The sequence below is a fragment of the Artibeus jamaicensis genome, unplaced genomic scaffold (assembly GCF_021234435.1).
Source record: "Artibeus jamaicensis isolate MK-2021 breed Jamaican fruit bat unplaced genomic scaffold, CSHL_Jam_final contig_332, whole genome shotgun sequence".
In the NCBI taxonomy this organism is placed as follows: domain Eukaryota; kingdom Metazoa; phylum Chordata; class Mammalia; order Chiroptera; family Phyllostomidae; genus Artibeus; species Artibeus jamaicensis.
The window spans coordinates 11,984,740-12,000,225 of record NW_026521788.1 but is presented as its reverse complement, the minus strand read 5'-3'; the positions used below and the strand labels follow the sequence as shown (position 1 = coordinate 12,000,225).

Sequence of the window (15,486 nt, the reverse complement as noted above, 5' to 3'; positions counted from 1 at the left end):
TAGTTATTACAAGTCTCTCGATGGGCACTTGGGCTCTTCCATGGGGGTGCATATATTTTCATGTTTTGGGTTTCTTCAGGTGTCTTCCCAGAGGACATCTGGGTCATAAAGCAATTCCACTTTTAATTTATTTGGAACCTCCATGCTGGTTTCCACAGTGGCTGTACCAATGTACCTTCCTACCAACTGTGGACAAGGGTTCCCTTTTCTCCACATCTAGCATTTGTTTGCTATTTATTTACTTATTTATTCATTCATTCATTTAATCATCATTGGAGGACATGTTTATTGATTTTTTTTTTTAGAGGGAGTGGAAGGGAGGGAGAATGAGAGGGAGAGAGAGATTGGTTGCCTTTCTTGTGTCTTGACCAGGGACAGAACCCACAACCCAGGTATGTGCCCTGACTGGGAATTGAACGTGAGACCTTTTGGTTTGCGGAAGGATGCCCAACCAACTGAACCACACGAGGCAGGGCTTTTGATTTATTGATGGTAGTCATTCTAACAGGTGTGAGGTGGTATCTCATTGTGGTTTTGATTTTCATTTCTTTGATGATTAGTGGTGCTGAGCAACTTTTCATATGTCTGTTGGCCCACAGTAGATGAGTAGATAATAAAAGCTGTGGTACATTTACACAATGGAATCCTACCAGCCATAAAAAGAATGAAATCTTACCTTTTGTGACAGCACTGATGGACCTAGAGGGTATTATGTTAAGTGAAATAAGTCAGAGAAAGACAAATACCACATGATTTCACTTATATGTGGAATCTAAAGAACAAAATGAATATAACAGAAATAGACTTGTAGATACAGAGAATAAACTGACAGTTGTTGATGGGGAGGGATTATGGGGGCTGGGTGAACAATTTGAAGGGATTAAGCAGTACAATCAATAGTTACAAAATAGTCCCAGAGGTGTGGATCACAGCACAGGGAACATAGTCAACATGAGTGACATGTTGACTGTGTGGGTGCTTGAGGCAGTGGGGGGACCACTCTGTAGAGTACGTGATTTTGGCCACTTTGCTGTACACCTGAAACTGATAATGAATGTAAACTGGAATTGGAGAAAATGTTGATTTAGAATAAGCACTAAACAAATAATATAGGTAGTTTGCAAAAAGAGTAATTATAAATCTGTAGTGGGACTGGGGAAAAGATATTAGAGGATAAGTCTTTTTTCTCTGGTACCCATTTATGTAATTTATGTAGAATATACATATTCTCTAATTTTATATGTTACTTTCATAAAAAGCAAATAGAATTTTTCCTGTCTTTGAGGAAAGTTTTTAGGAAAAATGTTTCTTATTATAATCTAATTATATCTTAAAATTACAGTATCATTCAGAACTTTGGGCAGATTCTTTCTGGCCAGAAATGGGAGGAAGAATTTCTTCTCTTACTTCCTTCTTTTGGTGCTCTTGGACCCTTACTTTCAAGCTAAAATTGTGAATAGTTCTGCTAGTGTGACAACTGAGGCTTTTATAATTTTTTACTTGAACCACCATTTGTAATTTTCTGTACGAAGATGTATACAGGTTGGCAGAGTGGTTTATAAATGATCTTATGAGAATTGAGGATATTTGTATTCTAAAAAGCAAGTTATTTGTTTTTCTTTTGAGACTAGTGAGAGTGGAAAGTATAAAGAGTGACCATCATTTTGATTGATTTTTTTTTTTTTTTTAAGATTTTATTTCTTTTTAGAGACGGGGGAAGGAAGGGAGAGAAACATTGCCCAGTTGCCTCTTGTCTCCAACTGGGGATCTGGCCTACAGCCCAAGCATGTACCCTGACTGGGAATCCAACCAGCAACCTTTTGGTTTGTGAGACATAGCCCAACCTACGGGGCCACACCAGTCAGGGCTGATCTGCCTTCCTTAACCCATATTTCTGTTGTATACTCTGTGGGAAGGATTCATTCCTATTACTAATTTTAAATGAAGAATCAGCTTTTTAAAAATTATTAAAATGCTAATCAGAGATCTGCTAAGGCATACAGACATACATTGTATTTAAAAGGGTAATTCTTCAACAGCTTTTGAAGTAATCTCATTGCCTTTTTATCGTCCTTGGAAACCTTATACGTACTTCATACCTTTTGCTTATGATTGTATTTATGTATACCACCTTGTGCGAGAGTCTCTCCATGATATTTATATACTAATTGTTAAGTGGAATTATTTTAACTTTTTTCTCAGTTTTAAGTTTTCCTCATTTTGTTTCCATAGAAGTTACTTGAGTAGTAATATGTTTGCCTATCACTAATTAAAGTTTTTCTTTAATAACAGATTTATACCTAAAACTGGAAGATGTGACCCATAAATTTAATAAGCCGTGTATAATGGATGTAAAGATAGGGCGAAAAAGCTATGATCCTTTTGCCTCATCTGAGAAGATTCAGCAACAGGTCAGCAAGTACCCATTAATGGAAGAGATTGGGTTCTTGGTGCTTGGCATGAGGGTAAGAATGATTATTAGTATAATACACACATTTTTATTTACATGTTCTGTTCTTGAAAATTATGGATGTCATTATAATACTGAATCAGAAGATAATATAATTTGGAATTTGGTTGTCTATAACTCTCCAGTGCGAGCAGAGATTTTTTTTATGTCTTGTTCGCTGATACATTGTCAGTGTCTGGAATGATTGTGACACTTAGTATAGTGATTAACTAATAAGATGAATGAATGGCTGACCCTCAAGACTCCAACTCTGTTCATTTTGTTTTAAAGAAGCTTAAGTTTAGCTGTAACATAAATAACATGGTAAGTAAATGTTATTTATGATTTTCTCATTAGGAAAGTCCTAAGTTTATATGTTCAGTAATTTTTCTGTTTTTAAAATAGAAAACTGTGATTTAAAAACAGTTATTTTACTTGCCCATGATTCCCTGGGTTGGCCATTTGAGCTGATCTCAAGTAGACAGTTCTGCAGATCTCACCTAGGGTCCCTTGTGTGGCTGCACTCACCTGATGGCTCACCTGGGGCTAGGTGGTCTAAAGTGACCCCATGCTTGTGTCTGGGAGTTTGTTCTAACTTTTGGATGGTTCTAACCTTTTTCCATGTGGTCTCATCCTCCAGGAGGCTAGTTGGAACTTCTTCATGTACCGCATTCCAAGAGGGCGGTTAGGTCCAAGTTTATCACAGGATCAGCTTATACTATTCATGGGGAGGAGGAATAGACTCCACTTCTGATGGTGGGAATAGGGAAGTCGCAATACAAATGGCAATGTACACAAAGATGAGAAGGATTGTTGAGGCCATCTTTGCAAATGATATGTCACAATTAAGATGCAGAGCCATGCGTGGCTGGGTGGCTCATTTGATTGGAGCGTCCTCCTATAAACCAAAGGGTTGAGGGTTCGATCCCTTGGTCAGGGCACATACCTGGTTTGCATGTTCCATCCTCGGCTGGGCTGTGTGTGAGAGGCAATTGATTGTTGTTTCTCTCTCACCCTCCTTTCCTCTGAAATCAGTGAAACATATTCTTGAGTGAGGATTTTTTTAAAGACGTAATGTAGAACAAAATTCTTGAAACAAACGGTTTTCAGTATATGATTTAGACGTGTGGAGGTTAAATTTGATAAATGACTACGTATCTATATAAGCATGATGAGATTTAAAATTCATCATAAAAGATGACATATGGATCTCTTGAGTTGTAAACAGTTAATAGGGAGCATTATAGATGGATTGTTAACGGGAAGGTTATAACAGCACAGTTGAGTTTGGCATTCTGATCAAAGAAATTGTTGATATAGTTATTTCATTTAGAAAACTATAATTAAATGTGAATATATAGTGAAAGAAAAAAACGTTAATGGCATAATGTTAAAACAAACAAGAAATAAATACCCTACAGGAATCCAACAAGGCAACTATTTAGACCTTTACTGTTTTCATTTTAATATTTTATTATTTATTTATTTTTAGAGGGGAAGGGGTGGAAGGAGAGAGGGAGAGAAACATCAATGTGTGGTTGCCTTTTTTGTGCATCCCCTGCTGGGAACTGGCCTGCAGGGAACCGGCCTGCAACCCAGGCATGTGCCCTGACTGGGAATCGAACCGCGATCGTGTGGTTCGCAGGCCCGCGCTCAATCCACTGAGCTACACCAGCCAGGGCTTCTTCCACACTTTTAGCACAGGACTTTACCTCCTACTGTGGAAAAAAAAATTAAAGCCATCAGACAGGAATTCCTTTAATTTCCTGCCAACAAATGTATGTATCTAACCTGCAGATACTTTCATTCCCTCTGTTCCTTCCAGTCTCATTGAAGAATTTTCCATCTTAAGGAGAGCCCTTCCCTATGCCCTCCAGATCTCATTCCCTTCCGCCTCTTTGGAAATCTAATACTAGTGACTCTTTCTTGTCTTATATCTTTAACTCCTGTCTCTCTTTCCTGACTCTTTTCCTTTTGTTTTATATATGTTCAGGTCACTCAATTAAAAAAATAACAAACCCACATCAAAGCCACTTTTAACCTGCTTCTCTTCACAACCACATTAGTTATTTCTGTTGCCTTACTTCCCCTTTAGTATTTTTAACCTCCAGTTGGCTTTTGCTCCATCATGCCACCAGATTAGCTCCTGACTAAGGTCCCTAATGACATCTTCGTGTCACTAAATACAAATGGCATTTTCATTACTCACCTTACTTCACTTTGAAAAGCAACTTCAAGGCTAACTAGGTCTTCCTCAAAACAGTCCTCTTGATGTCTGTAACACTGTACCATCTCCTGGTTTTTTCCAAAGGCTACTTTGTAGTTTTCTTTGCAAGCTCATTCGTTATCTGTTTATTCTTTAAATGTTGAGGGATTTCTCTGTGTTCCATTTTACTGCCTCCCTTTTGTTTCTTCCTTTGTTTTTATTGGTTCAGTTTCACTTACACTAATAACTCCCAAAGGCGTATCTTTAGCCTCAGCTTTTTTTCCTTTTATCTCCTACTGTACAGCTAAGATCCTATTGGAAATTTTACTTGGATGACTTAAAAACATCTAGACCTTAGCTCAGTGGATTGAGCGCGGGCCTGTGAACCAATCTTGGTTCGATTCCCAGCCAGGGCACATGCCTGGGTTGCAAGGCCAGTTCCCAGCAGGGGAGGGAACACACCAGAGGCAACTGTAAATTGATATTTCTTTCCCTTTCTCCTTCCCTTCCCCTCTAAAGATAAATAAATAAAATCTTTATCCCTGGCTGGTGTAGCTCAGTGGATTGAGTGCGGGCCTGCGAACCAGACAATCGCGGTTCGATTCCCAGTCAGGGCACATACTGGGATTGCAGGCCAGTTCCCAGCAGGCCAGTTCCCAGCAGGAGACTCACGAAAGGCAACCATACATTGATGTTTCTCTCCCTATCTCCTTCCTCCCCTTCCCTCTAAAGATAAATAAATAAAATCTTTAAAAAATAAATAAATAAATAAATAAATAAATAAATAAAATCTTTAAAAAACCCTCCGAAAACCATCTAGAACTAATATATAAAAACGTGATCCACTCATCTCTCTCACAACTAACCACGACAATAGCAACAACCTGTATTCCTTATTTCAGTAAATGGCATCACTAGTTTTACAAGCTAAAAATTTTGTAGACACCATATCCTCTCAGACCCATCCATCAATCCTATTGATCTTAATTCCCAAGCATTTTAAATTCCATTTTCATCATTATCCTTCTCCAGACGCTAGTTTCTTAACTGATCTCTCAAAGTCAGTTTTTCTTTCTTCCAGTCTGTTCTCCAAACATGGCAAAAATAATCATGGCATTCTCCTCTTAAAAACTCTTCTCTGGGTTTCCATTGCCTTAAGGCACATACACAGGATAAATAAGTAAAGCATTGCACATGTTGTTTCCCGAAATAGAGGTCCCTCTGTTTGATGTGTTTTTTAAAATAGCATTGTATGATTTAAATACCATTCAGTTCACTCATTTGAAGTACATAATTCATTGGTTTTAATATATTTATGGAGTTGGGCAACCATCACCATATTCAACTTCAGAACATTTTTATCACCCCCAGAAGAAATGCTGCACCTATTAGCATTTGGAATCCTGCCGTTTGAGATGACATGGATGGACCTTGAAAACATTATCCTAAGCACAATAAGCCAGACAAAGAACAACAAATACTGTATGGTATTACTTATATATGGAATAAAAAAAAAAAGAAGAAAAGCTGATTTCTTGGAGACAAATTAGAATGATGGTTTCCAGGGGCTTGGAGGGGTGAAGATAGGGGAAATATAGATCAAAGGGTGCAAATTTTCAGTTATAAGTTGAATAAGTTATGAGTACAGCATGGTGACTAGTTAATAATACAACATTGTGTACTTGAAATTGGCTGAAAGTAGATCCAAAGTGTTCTCAACACACACACACACACACACACACAAGATAATGGGTGTGTTAATTATCTTGATCTTGGTAAGCTTTGCACAATGTATATGTACACCAAATAACCACATTGTACCTTTAAATATGTATAATTATAATTGTCATTTATTCTTCAGTTATATAAATGAAGTGTATTTTAATATCTGGTAGGATGCCAAGGTTAGTCCCTTTCTCTTAATCTTATTTTGATTTTCCCTGTCTATTCTTGCTTTTCTAATGGAACTTTAGCTTATGTGGCTATCCAGATTGTTGATGTTTTATTATAATTTTATTTTAGTTGTGGATTAGTTTAAGTGGAATTGATATCTTTTATGTTGAGTCTTCCTCTCTGAGACCATGGTGGTGTGTATGTGTATGTAGGTCTTAGGAATTTGTTTAAAATGTCTTTATATAGATTACACCTTTATTTAATTTCTATATTTTGTTTCTTTTTTGCTGTATTTATAAATGGGGTCTTAATTATGCTTCTAACCAGCTGTTAGTATATAGCTATATATATATACAAATATATATAGCTGTTTATTAATATATACTAGTACATAGCTTATTTCCTGTTTACTAATTTTTTTTAAGGTAATGATTTGCTTGGTCTTTCTATCTTTTAGATTTTATTTATTTTTAGAGTGAGGAGAAGGGAGGGAGAAAGAGAGGAAGAGAAACGTCAGTGTGTAAGAGAAACATCAATTGGTTGCCTCTTGCATGCCCCCAACTAGGGCCGGCAACCAAGGCATGTGCCCTGACTGGGAATCAAACAGGTGACCTTTCTGTTTGTGGGACAATACCCAGCCATCTGAGTCCCACTTAGTCAAGACTCTTTTTGCTAATTTGTATTCCTTTGGCATTTCAAGTTTTTATTGTTTGTATTAGTTTTATAGTTGATATTTCAGTGTATAGCCATTGTCTATAAAGAGTAATATTTTTATCTCCTCTATTCCAAATTATTATACCTCTAATTACTTTCTCTTGTCTGTTAACATTTGCTAGAGACTCCAGAACAATATTAGCTGGTAGTGATGATAAGAGACATTGTGCTAGAATACTTTATTTGGAAGCTTCTTCTATCTTAGGACAGGGGCTTCTTTATATTCACTTTAAACTTGAGACCTACCTTCAATGGGTTGAGGTATATGATTTTTCATATTGGAAGTACTCATCTATCCTTTTAAAGAGTTTTCATTGATAGTGGATATAAATTTGTTGAATGCCTTTTCAGAATCTATTGAAATGATGACATGATTTTTTAAGAATCCATTAGAATGAATCATATAAATCTTCCCATCTTTAACCATTGCTGAGATAAATTCTGCATGGTCAAGGAGTATTCATTTTGAATATTCACTACTTTTTCTGACAGGTTTATCATGTTCATTCTGATAGCTATGAGACAGAAAACCAGCACTATGGAAGAAGCTTAACAAAAGAAACTCTAAAGGATGGTAAGGATTGAAAAATCACATTTCAGTGCTTTTATTACTGCACAATTATCAAAAGTGGTTTTGATTTTAATTCTCTTTCAGTATAATGATTGAATTCACAGAATTGGCCTGATCATAATCCTTAGTTCACAATACACCAAAACCATGGAGCCATGAATGGTCCTCTTACATTTTCCTTCCTTTTTAAATTTATTAATGTACTTAAATAAAAATGAGCATCCATGAAACAACCATGTAGTCCAAGTACTGGAACTAGAGGTTGTCTTTAAAGTCATAGTATATAGATCATGGTATATTAAAACTACTTGTTACATAAGAGACTTCAAAGGGTATGTTGTAGCATGTTATTTATTTTTATTGAAATTTCCCTTTTATAGTTGAGCTATATGTTATTAGCTTCTAGAACTACATTATGAATAAACAAGTAGCATTAAAAGTAGTTTGAATAAATCTGTTAACATGTGCTTCTAAACATTTATGTGCAAGATAAAAGCAATGATATTCTAGATTTCTGGAAATAATTTTATTGGAGGTTTATTCTTAGCTATACCTAAGGTGAGAAATAGGTTATGTGTAGTATAAAGAGTTTGAAGAAGAATTTTTATTTTATGTGTAGAAAATAGGTATCCCACAGTGTGATCTTAATTAGTATTTGCCTTGGCCAATAGCAAGATAATATGAAGACTGGTTCTGTATTAAAATATTTCCCAAGCTAATATAAATATATTTTTTAGTGGTTTCTGTCCCAGAGTGGGCAACCGAAGTAATTTTAAAAGGGGCCTAATAATCTGACTATAGGTTAAAACATGTAAAAATCTCAATTTTGGATAATATACTAAAACTGGAATAGTGCTAATCCCCAAAGTGAGCTTAACTTTTGTGAAAAGACAGACTTAATATTATTGGGAACAGAAAAAATTTAGTACAGCTATGGTTTGGTATTTTGGTAATGGGCTGTTGGCACCATTCAAAATCTTTATGATTTGACTCCAGGTTTTAGATTAGCTCTTAAATGTGACTCTAACAGACAAATTAAGCTTTCTGTAAATTTCTTCACAGCAAATGAAGGAAATCTTAGAATACATTACTTAAGATAATATATGTAAAAAGAACTAAACTACCAGTCTATCTGTAGCAAATACTTCTAAATGTGATATTTCACTTTACATAGTATCACTTAAATGTCTTCTAGTAAGAGCATCTTCACGAGAAATTAAGTTGAGGTCCAGGTTTCTTTGTCTGACTATAGTTCCTATGCGTTTGGTTAATTGTGAGGAATGGTGGGAAAAATTGAAAAATTGCATCTAAGACGAGTTTAGTTCCCAAGCGGTAGCTGTTTTAGATTATAATCATAATAGTATATTACAATATTATTATATTTTCCTTTTCATAGGAGTTTCCAGGTTTTTTCATAATGGATTCTGCTTAAGAAAAGATGCTGTTGCTGCCAGTATTCAGAAGGTTGAGAGTATCCTGCAGTGGTTTGAAAGCCAGAAGCAGCTTAACTTTTATGCAAGTTCATTACTGTTCGTTTATGAAGGTTCATCTCAGTCAGCTACTACAAAATCAAATGAAAGAACTTTGGCAGAAAAGTTTTTGTCCAAAGGACAATTCTCAGACCCAAATGTACTGGAGTACAATAATAATTTTCGAGTGATAAGTTCCACAACAAATGGAAAAATAGAGGCTTCCGTAGGCAAAAGCTTGTCTAAGATGTATGCTCGTCACAGAAAAATGTATTCAAAAAAGCATCACAGTCAGACTTCATTGAAAGTTGAAAGTATAGAGCAAGACAATGGGTGGAAAAGCTTGTCACAGGAACATTTGAACGGAAATGTCCTTTCCCAACTGGAAAAAGTTTTCTATCATCTTCCCACTGGTTGCCAAGAGACTGCAGATGTGGAAGTGCGAATGATAGATTTTGCTCATGTTTTCCCTAGCAACACAATGGATGACGGATATGTTTATGGGCTGAAGCATTTAATTACTGTACTGCAGAGTATTTTAGACAAATGAATCCCTTTCTGCAGTCTTTTTAAGGGGTGGGGCAATCATTGTGAAGAGCAGCAGTCTATCTCTGCACTTGTAATGCTATGTAAAAAGTTTATATTGTGAGTCTGCATTTTATTTGTCTTTATACTTTTGGTAGAAGGGTTAACTTTTTTATAATCTTACTCAGGAAAACTAATTATTTGTTCATTAGAAAACTATGAAGAATAAAGAAACTTTGGAAAGTCAAGCAGGGAATGTGGTGGTGGTACATGGTTGAAACATCTATTTGGCTCAAGTAAAATGCAAACTATTATTCAGTCATTAAGAGTTTAGTTTTCTATAGCCAGTTTATCATGGAATCTCTGTCCACCCAACTTTGACAATGAGCCATATCTAAACTCATTACATTATGAGAACACTTTCAAAAATCTAGAAAGCACAGGTTGATGTCATTAGTATTGCTATATGAAATTATTAAAACTGGAGAAAATTCTACTTCAGAAATAAGTACTATTTAGGTTTTATATTAAAGTTTAGATCAGCATACCAAATGGTGCTTCTTAAGGAAATGATTTTGAATTATTACATTCCAAAAGTAGATTTTCTCTTTAATTTTCATTTATGTTCATATTGGCAACATGTTATATTTCATGAAAAAGATAATTGAAATGGACAACAACAACAACAAAAATCTTGAAATTTAGGGCACTAATGATTATTCTTGCTGGGGTAAGAAGGGGAAAAATAAAGTACTTGGAAAGAACATGTTTTTCCTTTAAAATCTTTCATTTATGGGCAAATTGGAATATATATTCACCACTTTTTGAAAAGTGTTATAACTATATAATAATACCTTTTCTTTTTACTACAACTTCAAAATGTGGATGCTTGAAGGTTTGTCTTATATCTCCTTTAAATAACTTGAATTTTTAAAAAAGTTATATATTTTTATGTGTCCATTTAGTTAACCAGTAGTATAAATGTATGTTTCTAAAAATGGTGTTTTTCGGAATACTAATGAGCAGGGAAGAACCACACTCGATATTGAGTATTGTCAAAAATACTGTGTAGATTAATACATCATAGAGAATGGTGCATATCTAAATCCTCGCTTCTATTTCATTCTTACTCAAAATAATTTTATATTCAAGAGAGAAATTTTGATTTAGTTTCATGGGGAGGGAGCAATACTGTTTTTTCTGGAAATTAGATTCTGTGTTATCTGTGTTTCATATTCACCATCTTTGAAAAAATAAGCATTTATTATTATTGATAACATTTAAACTTTAAAATTAAATTTGCAAATATGTTAGATGTTTATGCTTTCATTGTTTGCATTTTGATTCACTAATAACACATCTAAGTTGTTAACAGTTTTGTCATATTATTAGAAAATGTTTTAGAGTTGGAAATTGTTAGTCCCTCCTACTCTTCCCCTAGAATTACAAATTAAACTTTTGAATTTAAGCACCTCTTTCTGGTGTGGAAGAAAGTATCACAGTTTATGTTTATGTTACCTTCCCAACCCTCTCTTAGGGCACTTTGCAGATATCTGAGAACAAACAGAAGTACCAAATGCACTGTGAATTCTATGCTTAATAAATCTGTTAAACCTGAATAACTTTAAACTTCATATGCATTTTGTTATAGCAAATTCAGTTGTTTTTAATTTTTTATGTAGAGTCATTGTAAATTCTTTTCTAGGGACTTCATATTTTTTTTTCTACTGCCTAAATGGATATTGGCTTTTGCTTTTTGTGTGGGGATGAATTTCAAGTCATAATTAATAGTCAGAAATTTTCTAATTTTACTTGATTTCTCCTACAATAGACTTTTGTTGTTGTTGTTATTTGGAGAGCAGTTCAGTAAATCTTAAGTTCAGATAATTAGACACAATTTTGAATCTGAACAAAACAGGAGGCTTTTTTTTTTTTTGGTAGGGAATGGTATCAGCCTGTGTAAAATGAATTTAATACATTTAAATATTATCAGGGTTTGTTTTTTTTTTGCACATTTTAGCTCAACAAAGTGTAAGTCAACTGTTCTAGATTTTCTTTATCCATATTTGGAAATACAGTTTTGTAAAATCATATTTTGTTTTATTTTAATAAAACAGGAAGCGCTTTTTATCTTTTGTTTTTCAGGGAAGGGATTAACATTTAATTCTGTTTGTTTACATTTTTTATCACTGTTATCCAATACTCATTTTATGTTGCTTTATAAGTAAACTTACATATAACAGAGTATCTGTTTATGTAATCTACATGTGACTGTTTTACTATGTAGTCCAGTCATGTAGCATTATGCTGAAATATACCACTGTGGGAATAGAATGATCACTATTCACCAAGCATATCTAAACATACAAATGTTTAAGAAGTAAAGCGTAATAAGGATATAGTTTGGGTTAATAAGGTTATCAAATTTTTTCCACTAGGAAACACAAATAATGGCTTTAGTGTATTTCTTATGGAATGCACTCATAAAGAGAAGTTCAAGAAATTATGAGTGAATAATACATTTCTCTAGTAAAAATTTAAAATTGTATAATAGTTTTATAATAAAGTATTTACATTCATTGATATTTTAATACAGATGGATGTTGCATAGATTCAAGTAAAAATTGATGATAAATACTAAATATTTTATCTAAATAGTTTTTCAAGAATCATTTGTGAAAATGTGTATATTAAATAGCTCTAATATGGCACTGATGGTATTTCAACTCAGTATTCATAATTCTTTATGTGTCAGGAAAGATAGTACTTACTATGTATGTCTTTTACACTACAATTTGCTGTTGTGGGGCTTTAGATTGTGTTAACTGAATAAGAACTTTTTTCTGATTTTGAGTATACTTTACTGTTTTATGGTTTTCAAGATGATACTCTTCATATCTCTATAACCTCTATCAAATTTATAACATGACTTAAGGAAAAGGCATTTTCAGAGTTATTTTAGTTGCATTTCTTCTGTTTCATGCAACTGAAAACATTTGTTTCTAGGAATTGGAATATTGTTGAAGATGTAGGATGAAAGGAAATGGAAAAACAATGAAAGAATTGTATTTGTGAAATGACAGAAATTTTGTCCTGTGAAGCTATTTTAAAGCATTTTCATCACTTTAGTACCATTTTCTCATAGCAGTTCAGCATTTGATACTTTAAAACTTGATTTGCTTTACAAATTGTTTACGATGCTTTGAATAATCTTTCTGATCCAGTGCCTTTAACCTTGGTTTGTGGAATGCGTAGCTTCAGTTGTCCTTCCATTACATTCTGTGTTATCATAGTGTAGACCTCAGTTCTTGTCATTTTAGTCTGTTAATGGTTTGGGAAAACAAGTAGAGTTGCTCGTGGAGGCCAGGCTTCTTAGTTAATTCAAAAATACTTACTGGATATCTACCATGTGCCAAGTATTTTAAGCCCTTGAATATACAGTTGTAAAGCAATTAGGCAAAGCTATAACTATTTCCAGTATACTGTCTAGATGAGGTGGGGTTGGGGCTGAATTAAAATAGCAGTGGTATAGAGAAATACTCATTTTGAGGTGACAAAATTAACTAGCATTTGAGCTTGTGTAAAGATAAGGCAGTTGTTGAGTTGAAATGAAGCAACTGTGTTAGGTTGAAAATAATACTTTGCAGTATTGTAACCTCTTTCACTTTGAGTTCAAGTAGTAACTATAGATAGCATACAGAGGCCTTAATTTTTCCATTTTCTTGCTGGTAAAGGTACGTTTACTTAGAGTGTCCATTGAGAGTAGTGTTATAACATTACTGTGAAAAATGTTCCATTATGTTTTCACAAGCAAATTACTGCACATTTTTATATTGTATTTTATAATTTAGTACAAATGTTTTTGGCCTCAATCTTCAGATCACCAGTATTTTAAATTTGGCAGTGAATATGAAATTTTTGACTTACGGATGATTTTATCATTACCTAAAATGCTAGTTAATATTTTAGGAAGGTTAGAGTTTCTATTTTTGGGGAGTTAATGTTTAAATTATTATTTTGATAGCATCTAGTAAGAGGAAATAGTATTCATAGGATTAAACAAATTATATTATACTCAAGAATTCTTTTTAATTGTTAAACTTTCTTATCATTGGGGTTAAATTTTGGCCTGGTGTTCACTTACATATTAACAAGTTTAGTTATGAAGTGAAATAGTCAAGTATGATGTGTGATGCACCTGTATACGAGAATGGCGTGCACAAAGACACTTTACTATGGGAGTTGTACTGGAAGACTTACGAACGCATGTGAAATTGCACCTGAAATTGTGTTACTAGTGACTATGCTAAGTTTATTGTACTTGATGAATGAATGTATGTAGTCAAAGTTACTTTGGTTTAATGTCTCTTTTTAAATGTGTTTGTAATTTGTACTATCAATGGGGGTGTTCTCGGACTGCAGGGGTTATTGTCAATGTGTGATTTTATTTTATAGAATCATCTAATGTGATATACCAATTTTTATAAGTGATATTTAGATAATTCTAATACTGTATATTTGACAGCCTATTAAAATGTTTTGCATTGGAGCTCCTTTTTCGTTAATTGTAATAATACTAACAGATATGGTAGTTTAAAAATAACCTATTCAAATATTTGAGTGCATAGTAATTACCAGAAACTATAAGCATCATTAGGGATTCAAAGATGATTAAGATAGGGTGTTACTAGAAGCTTACGTATTGGAAATGAAGAAACTATGTAAACCTTTACATGAATATTTGTTTATTTTTCTATCATGACTGAAATCTTTGGAACCAACCCAATAGACTATAGGAGAAACAAATTGCCGTGGCTGTGAAAATATATACTATAATTTTTAAACTTGAGAATTAGGTAAGCTATTCTTGTGAGTGTTTGAAATTTCATGAATTAATCAGTAACCAGTAGGTAAGTTATTTTTTTCATTCATTCATTAAAAAGAGAGGGCACTGTTGGAATCCTGCCCTTTACTGGGCACTGTTTTTGGTTTTGGAAATTTTTAAAAGTTGACCAAGAGATTCAGTACCCATTCTCAAGATATGTACTGTCTGGTAGAAAGGGAAAAAAACCCCATAAGTATATAAAATATTATTTGGTCTATGATTGATTTATCAACATAGAGCCTTGTGTGAAAGGGGAATCGGTCTGATGCATACAACAAGAAGAGCCCTGGCTGGTGTGGCTCAGTGGATTGGGCGCCGGCGTGTGAACCGAAAGGTCAGTGGTTTGATTCCTGTTCAGGGCACATGCCTGGGTTGTGGGTCCATGGTTGGGGTCTTGTGGGATGCCACCGAGTGATATGTGTCTCATACGCTGATGTTTTTCTTCCTCCCTCCCTCTCTCAAAAAAAAAAATCTTTAAAAAAACAAGAGGAGGAAGAGGGTGTGTGGTTCATAGCCTCATAGTAGTTGTGAGTCAAGGCTCCAGAGGGTCGTATGGCTTTCCTCTTGGACCTGCTGCTGTGCACTGTGGGGAGAAATCACTTTGTGTGAAGCAGTTTTTTCTCTTTAAGACTGGCTGCCTATTTGCTGAAAGTAGGAGGGAATCCCACAGCCATAGTCTCGAAGCTGTTACTAAGAACTAAGAGCTGAAATGAAGTAATAAAAACTGAAAATAATCACGGGGTTTTGTTATAAAAAGTAGGTTCTGACTGAGCA

The 15,486-nt window shown here is 34.3% G+C and overlaps 1 protein-coding gene across 2 annotated transcripts in view; it reads left to right on the top strand.

Annotated features, from left to right (window-relative positions):
* Positions 1 to 14,376, top strand: part of IPMK (inositol polyphosphate multikinase) — a 47,050-nt gene extending 32,674 nt beyond the window's left edge. For both annotated transcript variants that reach the window (XM_037139918.2, XM_037139917.2), the window contains exons 4-6: positions 2,293 to 2,465; positions 7,755 to 7,836; positions 9,230 to 14,376. In XM_037139918.2, coding sequence (XP_036995813.2) covers positions 2,293 to 2,465; positions 7,755 to 7,836; positions 9,230 to 9,852 — 878 coding nt within the window. In that variant the 3' untranslated portion in view covers positions 9,853 to 14,376. The remainder of the gene's footprint in view (positions 1 to 2,292; positions 2,466 to 7,754; positions 7,837 to 9,229) is intronic.
* The last annotated feature ends 1,110 nt before the right edge of the window (positions 14,377 to 15,486 follow it).